General features: G+C 32.5%; 1 protein-coding gene across 4 annotated transcripts in view; it reads left to right on the top strand.

Annotated features, from left to right (window-relative positions):
* LOC101901348 (uncharacterized protein CG43427) overlaps nucleotides 1-9919 on the top strand; it is a 320227-nt gene extending 310308 nt beyond the window's left edge. The window contains exons 10-12 of one of the 4 annotated variants that reach the window (XM_011292032.3): nucleotides 572-2063; nucleotides 2130-2431; nucleotides 6684-9919. In XM_011292032.3, the coding sequence (XP_011290334.2) occupies nucleotides 572-2063; nucleotides 2130-2431; nucleotides 6684-6871 (1982 nt within the window). In that variant the 3' untranslated portion in view covers nucleotides 6872-9919. Of the gene's footprint in view, nucleotides 1-571; nucleotides 2064-2129; nucleotides 2465-6004; nucleotides 6291-6683 lie in introns of those variants that run through there. The other 3 variants (XM_011292034.3, XM_011292033.3, XM_059130537.1) reach the window with 3 other exon arrangements.
* Nucleotides 9920-12996: the final 3077 nt, after the last annotated feature.

Here is a 12996-nt window from a genome sequence, read left to right as displayed (position 1 = left end):
CTCTCATTATAACAACAAATTCTCACAGATTTGTTCGAACAAATCTTCAATTAAGTACAAATTACTTTGCCAGGTCACCAACCTACTTAGTAAGACAACAATGTTGAGATTGAGAATGTATTTGATTTTATTTTCTTTTTTTCATTTCGAATGAATGTCTGTCTGGCCTCCATTACCTAGCTATTGGTAAATGTTCTTGTTTTTTTTTTTTTTTTTTTTTTGTTTTTCACATTTTTCTTTGGCTGTTTGTCCTCCGTCTAATCCATTTAGTTGAGTTTGATGTCAGCCATAAGGTTAAGGGTGAAAATGTAAGGAAATGTTGCTACTGAGGAAAAGAAAACACCCAAAAATTTAAAAAAAATGCATAGCCCTCAAAAAGTGGAAAGTGCAATATTTTTCTGTTTTTATCCGGTATTGAAAAAAAGTCCCATCCCCCAAAAACTGGGAAAACTTACTTTTCTCAGTTTTCAAAAATCTATTTTTTCATTCCATTTTAAAAACGATTCGCAACCCTCAAAAAGTTTCCTTTTACCATCACCTTTTACTAATCTTTCCCTCTTTTCCCCTCCAGGTGAAAGTCGCGACTCCGGAGTCTCCGAGAACCATTCACGCCAGAGCAGTGAACACTACACCAATTCGTCGGAGGAAAATGAGCCACATGATGATACCACCTCACCGCTCACTCTACAAACTCCCATTACTTTGGATCCCCCCACCAATGATATGATTTATCAAAACGATGGCCTACTCACGGTGGCTCCCACACCTCTTCTACAAACTGTCAAGGGAAATTCTGCTGAGTCCTGGACAGAATCGGCCACCGTGGCTGCCGCAGCTACCCAATCTTTGACAGAGGCAACTGCAACAGCCAATGCCAAAATGCTTTCCATTGAGGAAAAGATACGCGAACAGGAAGAGGTATTGCGCGTTGAACGCGAACTTCTGCAATTGGAACAGGAAGAGCTAAAACGGCAAAGAGAGAATCTAATGTTGAGGGAGAATATGGCACGTCGTGAGCTGCAACATGGTGCCAAAATGTTGATGTCGGCCAATCGCAGATCTTTGCAAGATCTCAATGGTTTGGGTGCAATGACAGTGCCAACGGGCGGGGGAAATGTTAATATCGAACAGAATATGATGCCAACCGGCAATGGTTATCAACTAAATGGCTATTCGAGTCATTTCAATCAGTCACAGACCCAGTCAAGTCAAATGTCGTCGGGGTTGGCGTCGGCTTCACAGCAACAAATCTATGCTAATATTCCAAATTTACAACAACAATATTACCAAATGGATACCGACTATCGTAAATCGATGTCGGATATAAATGAGTTCTCCAAGCGCATGATGCAGCCACCACCACCAGTGCCACCCTCAAAGCCCATGAGGGCAATGCATGTCAACACCAATGGTTTGGCTCACAATGCCGCCGGCATGGCCGTAGAGCCTGTGGACTACTCAACACGCCAAAGACATTCTCTGAATTCTCAACATTTTGGTGGTTCGTTGGTGAAAATTGCCCCCACAGCTGCTCCACGTGGTGGTGGCGCAGCACCTCACATCTATTCCAATTATCACAATCATCATCAGTCGGAACAGAATCTAAATAGTGCCGTTAATGGCCAAACGGTGGCCACACAAGTCAACCAATCTTTGTATCCAGGAAATATGTCACGCAACACCCTGCATGCCTTGAGTGCCACACCCAAACCCAAATACACCGATGGTTGGGTACAAGTACAACAACGTAAAAGCTATGACAGTAATTTGACCAATGATCCAGCCTGGATGTCAGCCTATCAACAGAAAAGGAAATCCATGCCGGATGCCTATCATGGCCATAACAATAATCATTGGCTAGTCCAGGAGGCGGAACAAAGGCGTTTGGTGGAACAGCAACAGCAACAAAGACGTGTGCAATCCTCCTCAAACACCCCAACCCATAAGCTAACCAATGGGGGAGTTCCACCTAGCACCACTTCCAATGGCAAACCTTTGCCGGATTCCATAATTCAAACCCTTACCGAAAGGGTCCAGAGCAAAGGCATTGGGGAACGTAAGCGGTAAGTATTCTAATATAATAACTTAAATCATTTTAATAAATTTTCCCCCCTCCTTTTCCTTTACAGCAATAATTTGGACAAAAGTCCCTTGCATGCTGCCTCTCAATATCAGCAATACAACAACAACGGCAACAACAAAGCAAATCAACTTCAACAGCAGTCATCAAACACCACCATCACCGCCACCTCCTCCCCCCACAACAATAATTTAGTTACAACAACTTCCACAACAACACACCGCCATACCACAATGACATCATCCTCATCCAATGGCCAGTTAAACCAAATGACTAACTCGTCCACGAATCAGGATAAGGTTTTGAGTGTCAGTGGCAAAAAGAAATGCTCCCATTGCGGCGACGAATTAGGTAACTACTCCTACTACTGCACCTATGTTGGTTGTGAGTGTTTGCCGAAATTTTGTTAATCTTTGAAAAAAAAAAACAACCCGAAGCGCAACATTAGTTTGTGAATCATTTCCGAAAAAGAATTTCAGTTTCATAATTTCGATTTAGGTCATTATGTCAAAATGGTAGATTTGTAGCTAGTTTTCATACCCACACATCAATAGAAGGGCTTTGGGGAAAAAAGCTTGGAGGTACTTTATAGATTGGAAGGTTTTAAGGCCTTCTATAGTTAGAAGATCTTGGAACTGTTCTATGAGTGTTTGCCGAAATTTTGTTAATCTTTGAAAAAAAAACCCGAAGCGCAACATCAGTTTGTGAATCATTTCCGAAAAAGAATTTGAGTTTCATAATTTCGATTGAGGTCATTATGTGCATCAAAATGGTAGATTTGTAGCTAGTTTTCATACCCACACATCGATAGAAGGTCTTTGAGATAATCTATGTAGAAAAGCTTGGAGGTATTTTTTAGATTGGTAGGTTTTTAAAGCCTTCTATAGTCAAAAGACCTTGGAACTCATCTATACACAGAATATCATTGAGGTCCTCTTTAGGCAGATGAAGCTTGAGGTTCGAAAATCCTTGGGACCTTCTTAAAATAGAAGACCAATAAGACCGTCTGTATAAAGGAGACATTTGAAAGATTTTATATATTTATAAAATGACTTCCAGAACTTCCATAGACAGAAATTTTTAGAGGTCTTCTATATAAAGATTATTTTTGGAGTCTTCTATAGATATATGAAACTTGAGGTCTTACTCAAATAAATGACAAGTAAAAAATATATTTTAAAGCTACAAGGTCTTTAAGGTCGTCTTGACGTCTTTTATAGATGAGCGGCCTATAAAGTCTTCCATGAAAAGAAAACTTGTGAGAGATTCCATAGATCGACGATTTTTGGGTTGTTTATTTACAGAATTTCATTGGGATTCTTCCCTAAATAAATGATCCTTAAAGTCTTTTAAAGTTAGAAGTTCTTTTTAAGATAGAATATCTCTAAGGTTGTTTGTTGATAGAAGGATTTGGAAAATTCCTGTAAATCGCAGACCTTTTCGTTTTTCATTGGGTAAAGGGTCTTTATGATATTCTTGTGCCAGAAGACCTTTGAAATATTTTATAACATGACGGAATTTGAAGTCTTCCATAGATATAAGACTTCCGAAGCATTTTTTAAATTTAAAACCCTTGAGGTTTAGATAAAAGGCATTTGAATTATTCTGTAGAAAGAAACTCTCCAAACTCTTCTATAGATAGAAGTCCTTTGGGATGTTCCAGAATTCCAATAAATTTAAGTTCCTGTTTAAACATTAGGCATTTAAAGTTCTCTTTGGTTCTCCAAGGTTTTCTTTAATGTCTTGAATAAATACAAGACCTTTGATGTGTTATATAGATAGCCAATCTTGGAAGTCTTCTAGAGATATATAAAAGAACTTTGTAGTCTTCTATAGATAGAAGATATTTAAGTTATTTTATAGAAAGAAAATCTCTGAACTCTTCTATAGATAGAAGTCCTCTGGGATCTTCCAGAATTCCAATAAATTTAAGTTCATGTTTAAATATTAGGCATTTAAAGTTCTCTTTGGTTCTCCAAGGTTTTCTTTAAAGTCTTGAATAAACACAAGACCTTTGACATGTTATATAGATAGCCAATCTTGGAGGTCTTCTATAGATAAATAGAAGAACTTTGTAGTCTTCCGTACATAGACCTTTATGGTCTCTATTACATAAAAGACTCTTGAGAACGGCCATAGGACCTTTATAACCTCATAACTTTTAAAGAGACCTTCCATAGATATATAGAAGAACTTTGTAGTCTTCGATACATATAAGACCTTTAAGATCTCTATTACATAGAAGACTCTTTAAAACTGCCATAGGACCTTTGAGACCTCCAAACCCTTTAAGGAGGTCTTCCGCAGAAAAACCTTTAAAGTCTTCTAAAGACGGATGACATTTAAGGTATTCTAAAGATAGGAGACCTTTATGTTTTTATACCCTCCACCGTAGTATGGAGGGTATATTAAGTTTGTCATTCCGTTTGTAACACCTCCAAATATACATTTTAGACCCCACAAAGCATAAATATTCTTGATTAGCTTAAAATTCTATCTATGTAGATTTAGCGATGTCCGACCGTCTGTGGAAATCATTCTAACTTCCGAACAATAAATAAATTCTACTTAAATGTATATTATGTCTCCAGGACTTTTGGTATTGAAAATGCGCCATGTAGGTCCACGTTTTGGTTTAAACCCCAAATAATGGCAACTCTCTATTTTGGGGTTTTAAGCGACATTACTCACCGGAATTGTTTCAAATTTGGTATTTGAAGTTCGTAGTGGATACTACACCATATGATAGAAAATTGTCTGTGCAAGTCCACGTCTTCGTATAGCCCTCATATAACGGTACCTCCCTATATTCGGTATTTTAATGATTTTAGCGACATTATTCACCGGAATTGTTTTAAATTTGGTATTTGAAGTTCGTAACGGATACTACAGCCTATGACAGAAAATTGTTTGTGCTGATCCACGCCTTCGTATAGCTCTCATATAACGGTATCTCCCTATATTCGGTATTTTAATGATTTTAGCGACATTATCCACAGGAATTGTTTCGAAGTTGGTATTTGAGGTTCGTAATGGAGGTCCACGTCTTCGTATAGCCGCCATATAATGGTACTTCCCTATTTCCGGTATTTTGATGATTTCAGCGGAATTATTCACCTGAATTGTTACAATTTTGGTATTTGAAGTTCGTAAAAGTTATGCCCAGCCGAACTTAGCTGCTTGTTTACATGTTGAAAATAATTCACGGATTGGCTAGTCATTAATTCAAGCTCTAATGGTCTTTGATGAAATTAGAGCATAGCATTGTAGTGCAAATCTCTAATTCATTTTTCGAGTTACCGACAAAAATCGATCAAATAAAATGCTGATAATTTCGGTAATTAACGACATTTTTCACCAAGTTAAGTTGTCGTTAAACCCTACCGATAGCAGCAGCAGTGCTGTCAACTTTAATTAAGACTTTTTATTCATAATTTTGATTTTCAATGTTACCGATATTTGTCGATAACTCAAAAAATGCGTTACAGAACCCCACTGCTAGTAATTCCAGTTCCTAAAATCGGTTTATATTTTCTTCTAAGTTGTTATCTCACCTTGAGGTAGACTCACCCCATTTGTATTCTCAGTGCATTCACTCATAACATTTTATCTGTAGTAAATTAAACAAAATATATATTTTAAATTAGAAATTTGTAAATAATCTTAAATCTTTTTCAATCTCTGAATATTTTACATGTCTGAACGGATGAATAATTTTCAATATTTTCTTTTTATTTATTTATTATTATTTTTTAATTAATTATTATTATTATTATTATTATTATTATTATTATTATTATTATTATTATTATTATTATTATTATTATTATTATTATTATTATTATTATTATTATTATTTTTATTATTATCATTCTTATTATTTATTATTATTATTATTTTACTTTTATTATTATTTGATCTCAGATTTGGGTTGCACTGATGAAAAATGTCGTCACACTCATCGTGAATTAAAATATATTGTCTGGGTTTAGTTTAGTTAATTTTTTTATTATTATAAAACGACAAAAAAGAAAATTTTCCATAAAATTTTAATATACAACGAAAATAATGATTAAAATATCAATTAATGATTATATAATAAGTCTGATGTGACTGCCAATTAAGAATATAAAAACCCACCATAAAACAATTATCAAGAAACAAAACAAAAAAACAATAACCCCCTCCAAAAGAAAAAAATATAACAAAATAGAATACGGTTTCAATGTGAGCTTCAAATTAGTTGACAACAAAAAAAAAGAGAAAAGAAACAATAATTTTTTATAAAAATTGTATTTTTTGAAATTAAACATTAAAAGGCCTTGTTTCTGAAGGGTGCAAATGAAGCCGAAAAAAAAAACTTTCTTTCGCATGCACTTTCGTATTGCCACAAGGAAACAGAACCTAAAAACTCATCAACCAACTGCAGATATTTAAAAATATATTTTTTGTAATTTTTTTCCAATTTTATTTTTTATTTATTTATTTATTTTTTTTTTTTTTTGTTATTTTTCGTTTAATTCTTAATTTTTATATATTTTTTTTTCATTTTAATTTTATTTTCCGTTTTTTTTTTTTCATTTATTTCTTTCCCCTGCCATAGGACGTGGAGCTGCCATGATCATTGAATCGCTTTTGCTATTCTATCACATCAATTGTTTCAAATGCTGTGTCTGTCATGTCCAACTTGGCGATGGCCTGAACGGCACCGATGTCCGGGTGCGTAATCACAAATTGCATTGCCAGAATTGTTATTCCAGTGATGATGGTATCAAATTTAGTTGTGTCTGAAAGAAATCGAACAACAACAAGGAAAACAGCAAAAGCAAAGAAGTACATTAAAGGAAAACTTACGAGGAAGAAGAAGAATGAAAAACCAACAAATTGTTGTTATTGTTAGTAATTAAGGCTTATGCTTAAAGGAAACCACACTTCACACAATACACTACAATCTATCTACACACACACACATACTAATACGTATTTGTTAACCAAGTTAATTAATAATGTATTTGAAACGATGTATGATGTATTGTTTGTATGTATGTTAAATGCCTTTACATTTTCTCCACATATATTTATTCCAAAAAATTGAAAATTGAAAAATTGTTATGACAAAAACAAAGATTTTTTTTTCGAAAATCCAAAATCTAGATATGGAAACAAAGAAATTTTTAAACATTTTCTAAAAGTGTTTTTTGAGCTAATAGAAAAAAAGTATTTTGTAATTGGTGTTAATTACATTCTTTTTGATATATATATGTACATGTATATGAAACGAAAAATCAATAACAAGAAAATCTCTGTCAATTTTGAAACAAAAAATTTAAAAAAAAAAAATAATTATACAAATCTTAGCTCAGCTTTTTATGCGCTTGCTCTCTCCCTCTCTATACATATATATTTATATTTCTCTATGTAGATTAACATTGTGCTACAAAGAAAATTATTAAAAAGGAATATTTTTTGTCAAAATCGAGTTCAAAAACAAACCCAAAATAATATTATGTTTCTGTAAAATTCAAATCGAGCGGATTCAAGTGAGTAAATATGAGCCCCTTGCCTTCTTTAAAAATCTTTGGACCTGAAATCTTTTTAAGCTACCAAAAAATCAAAATTTTCCAAAAAAAAGTTGGAGAATATTTCTAAAAAAACATAGGTCATCAAATTCGAATTATAAATTTCACCATTTGTTATAAAAGATTTACAGAAACCCCTCCCCGATACAATTAAAAATTAATTCAATTAAAATTTAAATTTATTAAAAATGTATGCCGCCTTGTTAACTAGACTTTTTTAAGCAAACAAAAACTCAATATTTTCAAAAAAAATGGAGAACGTTTTCCCAAAGAAATAAGTCACCAAATTCGAATTATAAATTTCAATATTTGTTACAAAAGCTTTACAGAAAACCCTCTCCGATACAATAAAAAAATTAATTAAATTATATTATAATTTAAATTTATTAAAAATGTTGCTAAACTGCAAACCCTTCTAAAGTCTTCTACAGGAGAAAAAAAAAAACAGATTTAAAGAAACCCCTCCCCGTCACAATTAAAAAGTTAAATTAAAACAATTAAATTATAATTTAAATTTATTGAAAATGTATGCTACCCTGAAAAAGCCTTCTAAAGTTTTCTACAACAGAAAAAAAAAGAGTTTTAAAAAATTCTACAGGTTATTTTTATAGCTTCAGTCATATGGCTAGAGAGGGTTTATATCATTTGATAAGGCCAAAACGTGCCTCATGGAAATAACGGTTTTAGACCCTAGGTCTCTATAGACCAAATCCGTTTTAGAATATTTGGAGTCGATATAGCGATGTCCGTCCGTCCGTTTGTCTGTCTGGCTGGCTGGTGCGCACGATAACTCTTGAAGGGAGTATCCGATTTAGTCCAAACTTGGTACATAGTTATATTATAATCAAACTTAGATCGAGTTCGGAGATGGGTAATATCAGCCCACTCTTTCTGGTATCTCCCCCACAAATTTTTCAAAGAAAATATTTTTTTGCAGTTGCGAAAATGGACAATTTCGGTTCACCTCCCCCACAAAGGGTCAAAAATTTCAATAATTATGACTCGTATAAAATGTGGAGTAAGAGTCCGATTGTCTTCAAATTTAACACATCCCAATATTTTCATAACCAAGGTCTGGCGTTAAAATGGAATATATCGGCCAACTCCTTCTTGTACCTCCCCCACAAAAGGCCGAAATTTGCAAAAACATATTTTTTGCACAGAAAGAGAAATTATGATCAGATTTTGCTTCAACTTTGCAAATACTAATATTTGCGTCAATACTAGGTTAGGTGCGAAAATGAACAATATCGGTTCACTCCATCAAGTACCTCCCTCACAAAGGGTTAAAATTTTGAATAATTATAACTCGTCTAAAATGTGAAGTAAGAGTCCGATTGTCTTCAAATTTCACACATCCTAATATTTTTATTTACCCCAGATTTGGTGTTAAGATGGAATATATCGGCCCACATCTTCTGGTAACTTCCCCACAAAGGGTCAACATTTTGAATATCCATGAAGCTCTTGAAACGCGAAATTAACATCCGTTTCCATTCAGACTTGGTAAATCTCAATATTTCTATTAACGAATGATATTTTAAAAATATGATAGAGATCGGACCATTCCTTCTGGTAGCAGCTCCCCCACGAAGGGTCAAAGCTTGAAAAACAAAACGGTCAAAGAAAACGAAATAGGCATCACACATCACAATATTTTTTTATTAACCAAAGTTCTGGTGTGAATATAGAATGTATCGGTCCACGCATTCTGGTACCTCCGCAAATCTAAATCCGCATTTTCCAAAAATATCTCACATAAAGTCCAGGAAGTAGTCGATATAGTTCAAATCTGGCACGTGGTAATATTTATATCAGTCTTAGGTCAGATACGAATTGGCCAAACTGATTAGGAACTTCACCCATAAAGGGTCAACAGTTTGAATAATCATAACTCAAGGCTGGGGGTATACATCTGTCGGCAAAACCGACATCTTAATTTCTCACTTTTTTATGAAAAAAATTCAAACTTCCTCAAACCAAATTTCTAAATTTTTTCAATCGCAGAATTTTCATGTTTTCCAAGAAAAAAAATTCAAAAAAAAAAAATATTAATTTTCTTTTAAATAATTATTTTTATACTTTGTGGCACAATGTTAACCTACAAACGAAACGAAAACCAAATCCAGAAAGAAAAACCGAAATTACAAGGCTTATAACAAAAAGAGATTTTTTTAATGAACAAAAAGCGAAAATTTAAAAGTAATTTTTATGGTTCTTTGGAAATATATTTTATTGCTTGATATATCAAAATCAAAATCACATTATAACTGAAATAAAAATCTCTATGGAATGTTATCGATAAATGTTAATAAAGTTTAAAAAACGATTCAAAGCAAAGATTATCAAAAGATTATAAAGAAAAAAGATTATCAATTGTTAAAACGAATTATACAAACAAATTGAAACAAAAACCCCGACATATTTACAATATTTATAAAATATTAAAAAAAACGATTATAAATTATAAAATATTCCCAAAAAAAAAAAAAAAACAAAACAACTAAACAAAAAATTGTATCATATCATTATTTAATTTTTATTATTTTATATATATATACATATATGTTAATTATTAAGTTTATATAAATATAACAATGTGTTTTTTATAATAATAATAATAACAATGGAAAACATTAAGCAACGGATTTTTTTTTTAATTATTACAAAATGATTAAGTTTGACAGGATTTTGGATATTGGTAGAAAAAAATGAAACGCCTAAAAGCATACCATAAAATTTTTTCTTGTAAAATATAATTATGTAGCAATTAATAAGTTTTTCCTAAATCAAATGTTGAAATAACAACAAAAATATTTATAAAACGGTGTATTGAATTTTTGGCTTTAAAAATTGTAAATTTCAAAAAAGAAAACCTATTCTCTCTAATTTTTTTCTATATATTGTTATGTGTGTTTTAATTTTTTTCTTATATATTTTTTAATAAAATAAAAAAATAAATAAATAATTAACTTAACTAACACAATACATATAAACACATATAGTTATTACATATCTATCCCACTCCAAAAATTAAAATAACAAAACTTCTTTACTATTATTTTTGTAATGAAAAAAACATAACTTTTTTATGAATTTATTTTTCTACACAAATTTCTTTATATTTTTTTTTTACTTTTTCCCTATCCATTTTTTATATATAAATATTTCTCTCGCTCTCTTACCACATTTTTTTCACAACCCAAAAAAACACATTAATATTTTTCTGTAAAAAGTTATACTGGAATTATAATTATATATATATGATTAATATTATTATTATTATAACAATTATGGTTAAACAAGAAAGCAAAAAAGAAAACGAAAAACATATATATTTTATTTGTATTTACCTTGTCCTCTTTTATTTTTCGAAAAATGTTAGTTGTTTAATCACAAATCAATAAAAATCACAAAAAATTAAAAAAATACGAATGTTGTTTAAATTTAAGGGAGAAGGCTTTTTAGAAGGAAAATATAAAAAAACAAAAACCAGTAAAAAAGGACGAATCTTTGAATACTCTCCACAATTTTTGAAATTTTCGGAAAAAAATCCGTTAAAAAGTTCTGTTAAAATCTTAAAAATACGGAATATAGCCGTTATATTATTATCTATACGACAACGTGGACCTGCATAGGGAATTTTTGTCATAAGCCATTACAATATTCAAATGCGAAACTTGAACTATGGGGGCTTTACCAAAACGTGGACCTGCACAGACAATTTTCTGTGTCAGGCTGTAGTACCCATTAATAACATCAAATTCCAAATTTGAAACATTTCCGCTTAATGATGTCGTTTAAATCTTCAAAATACCGAATATCCGGGGGTACTGTTATATGGACGTGGACCTGTACAGACAATTTGCTGTCACAGGCTGTAGTACCCATTACGAGCTTCAAATACCAAATTTGAAATAGTTACGGTAAATAATGTCTCTAAAATCATCAAAATACCGAATATCGGGGGGTACCGTTATATGGGGGCTACACGAAGACGTTGACCTGCACAGAAAATTTTCTGTCATAGGCTGTAGCATCTGTTACGAACTTTAAATACCAAATTTAAAACCATTCCGGTGAATAATGTCGCTGAAATCATAATACAGACAATTGCCTGTCATGGTCTGTAGTACCCATACCTCAAATACCAAAGAAAGATTTCCGATGAATAATGTCGCTTAAATCGCCAAAATTCCGAAAAAATGGATTTACAAGTATTGGGGCTATACCAAAAAGTGGACCTACATGGCCTATTTTCAATACCAAAAGTCCTACAATATACATTTGAGTAAAATTGTATCAACCTAATTCATTTCGTTGGGAAGCTAGAGTGATTTCCACAGACGGACATCATGACTTCTGAGAAATTCCATATTCATATCAGATTTCTGGTTAAGAGAAATATTTAAACATAGCAAGTTGTACAGAATCGCTGACTTGTTTCGCAAGTTATGACAGATAAATATATTGAAGGGGTTCGTATATGTATATCATTTTCACAAGAGATCTTGAGGTAGCAAAAATCTTTATATGTGTGAAATTTGAGGAGATTTGGATGCTTATTACGCCTGCCATCACCTTTGGTTTTTCAAAATCTTGATTCCTATGTGGGGGAGGTACCAGAAGAAATGGTCCAATCTCTACCATCTCCATAACAGATAGTATTGTGATATGTGCAATATGAAGAGAACCGGATGCTTATTTCGTATTTTATTGTCGTTTTAGTTGTTCAAAGTTTTGACCCTTTGTCGGGGAGGTACCAGAAGGAATGGTCCGATCTCTACCACAATTATTACAGATCTTGTGTTAATGAAAAGACTGAAAGCAATCGGACTTTATTTCGCGTTTAATGAGCTTCATGGAAAATGTTGACCCTTTGTGGGGGAGGAGTGGACCGGCAACACAAGCAGATCTTGTGTTGGTAGAAATAATGGGACGTGTGAAGTATGAAGAGAATCTGATGCTTATTTCGGATTTTATAAACCTTTTGGTTATTCAAAATTTGGTGCCAGAAGGAAGATCTTTACCATATTTTTAACAGATCTTGTATTGGTGGAAATATTGAGATGTACCAAGTCTGAATGGAATTGGAAGTTAATTTCGTGTTTTATGAGCTTCATGAATATTCAAAATTTTGACCATTTGTGGGTGAGGTTCCCGAAGGAGTGAACCGATATATTCCATCTTCTCACCAGACCTTGGGTTAATAAAAATCTTGTGATGTATGTAATTTAAAGACAATCGGACATTTACATCACATTTTATAAGAGTTGTAATTATTCAACATTTTGACCATTGGGGGGATGGTGGAAATCGATATTGTCCATTTTCGCA

This window comes from Musca domestica, unplaced genomic scaffold (genome assembly GCF_030504385.1).
Source record: "Musca domestica strain aabys unplaced genomic scaffold, Musca_domestica.polishedcontigs.V.1.1 76, whole genome shotgun sequence".
In the NCBI taxonomy this organism is placed as follows: domain Eukaryota; kingdom Metazoa; phylum Arthropoda; class Insecta; order Diptera; family Muscidae; genus Musca; species Musca domestica.
Note: the sequence above shows the minus strand (reverse complement) of the source record. Positions and strands in the feature narration are given on the sequence as shown.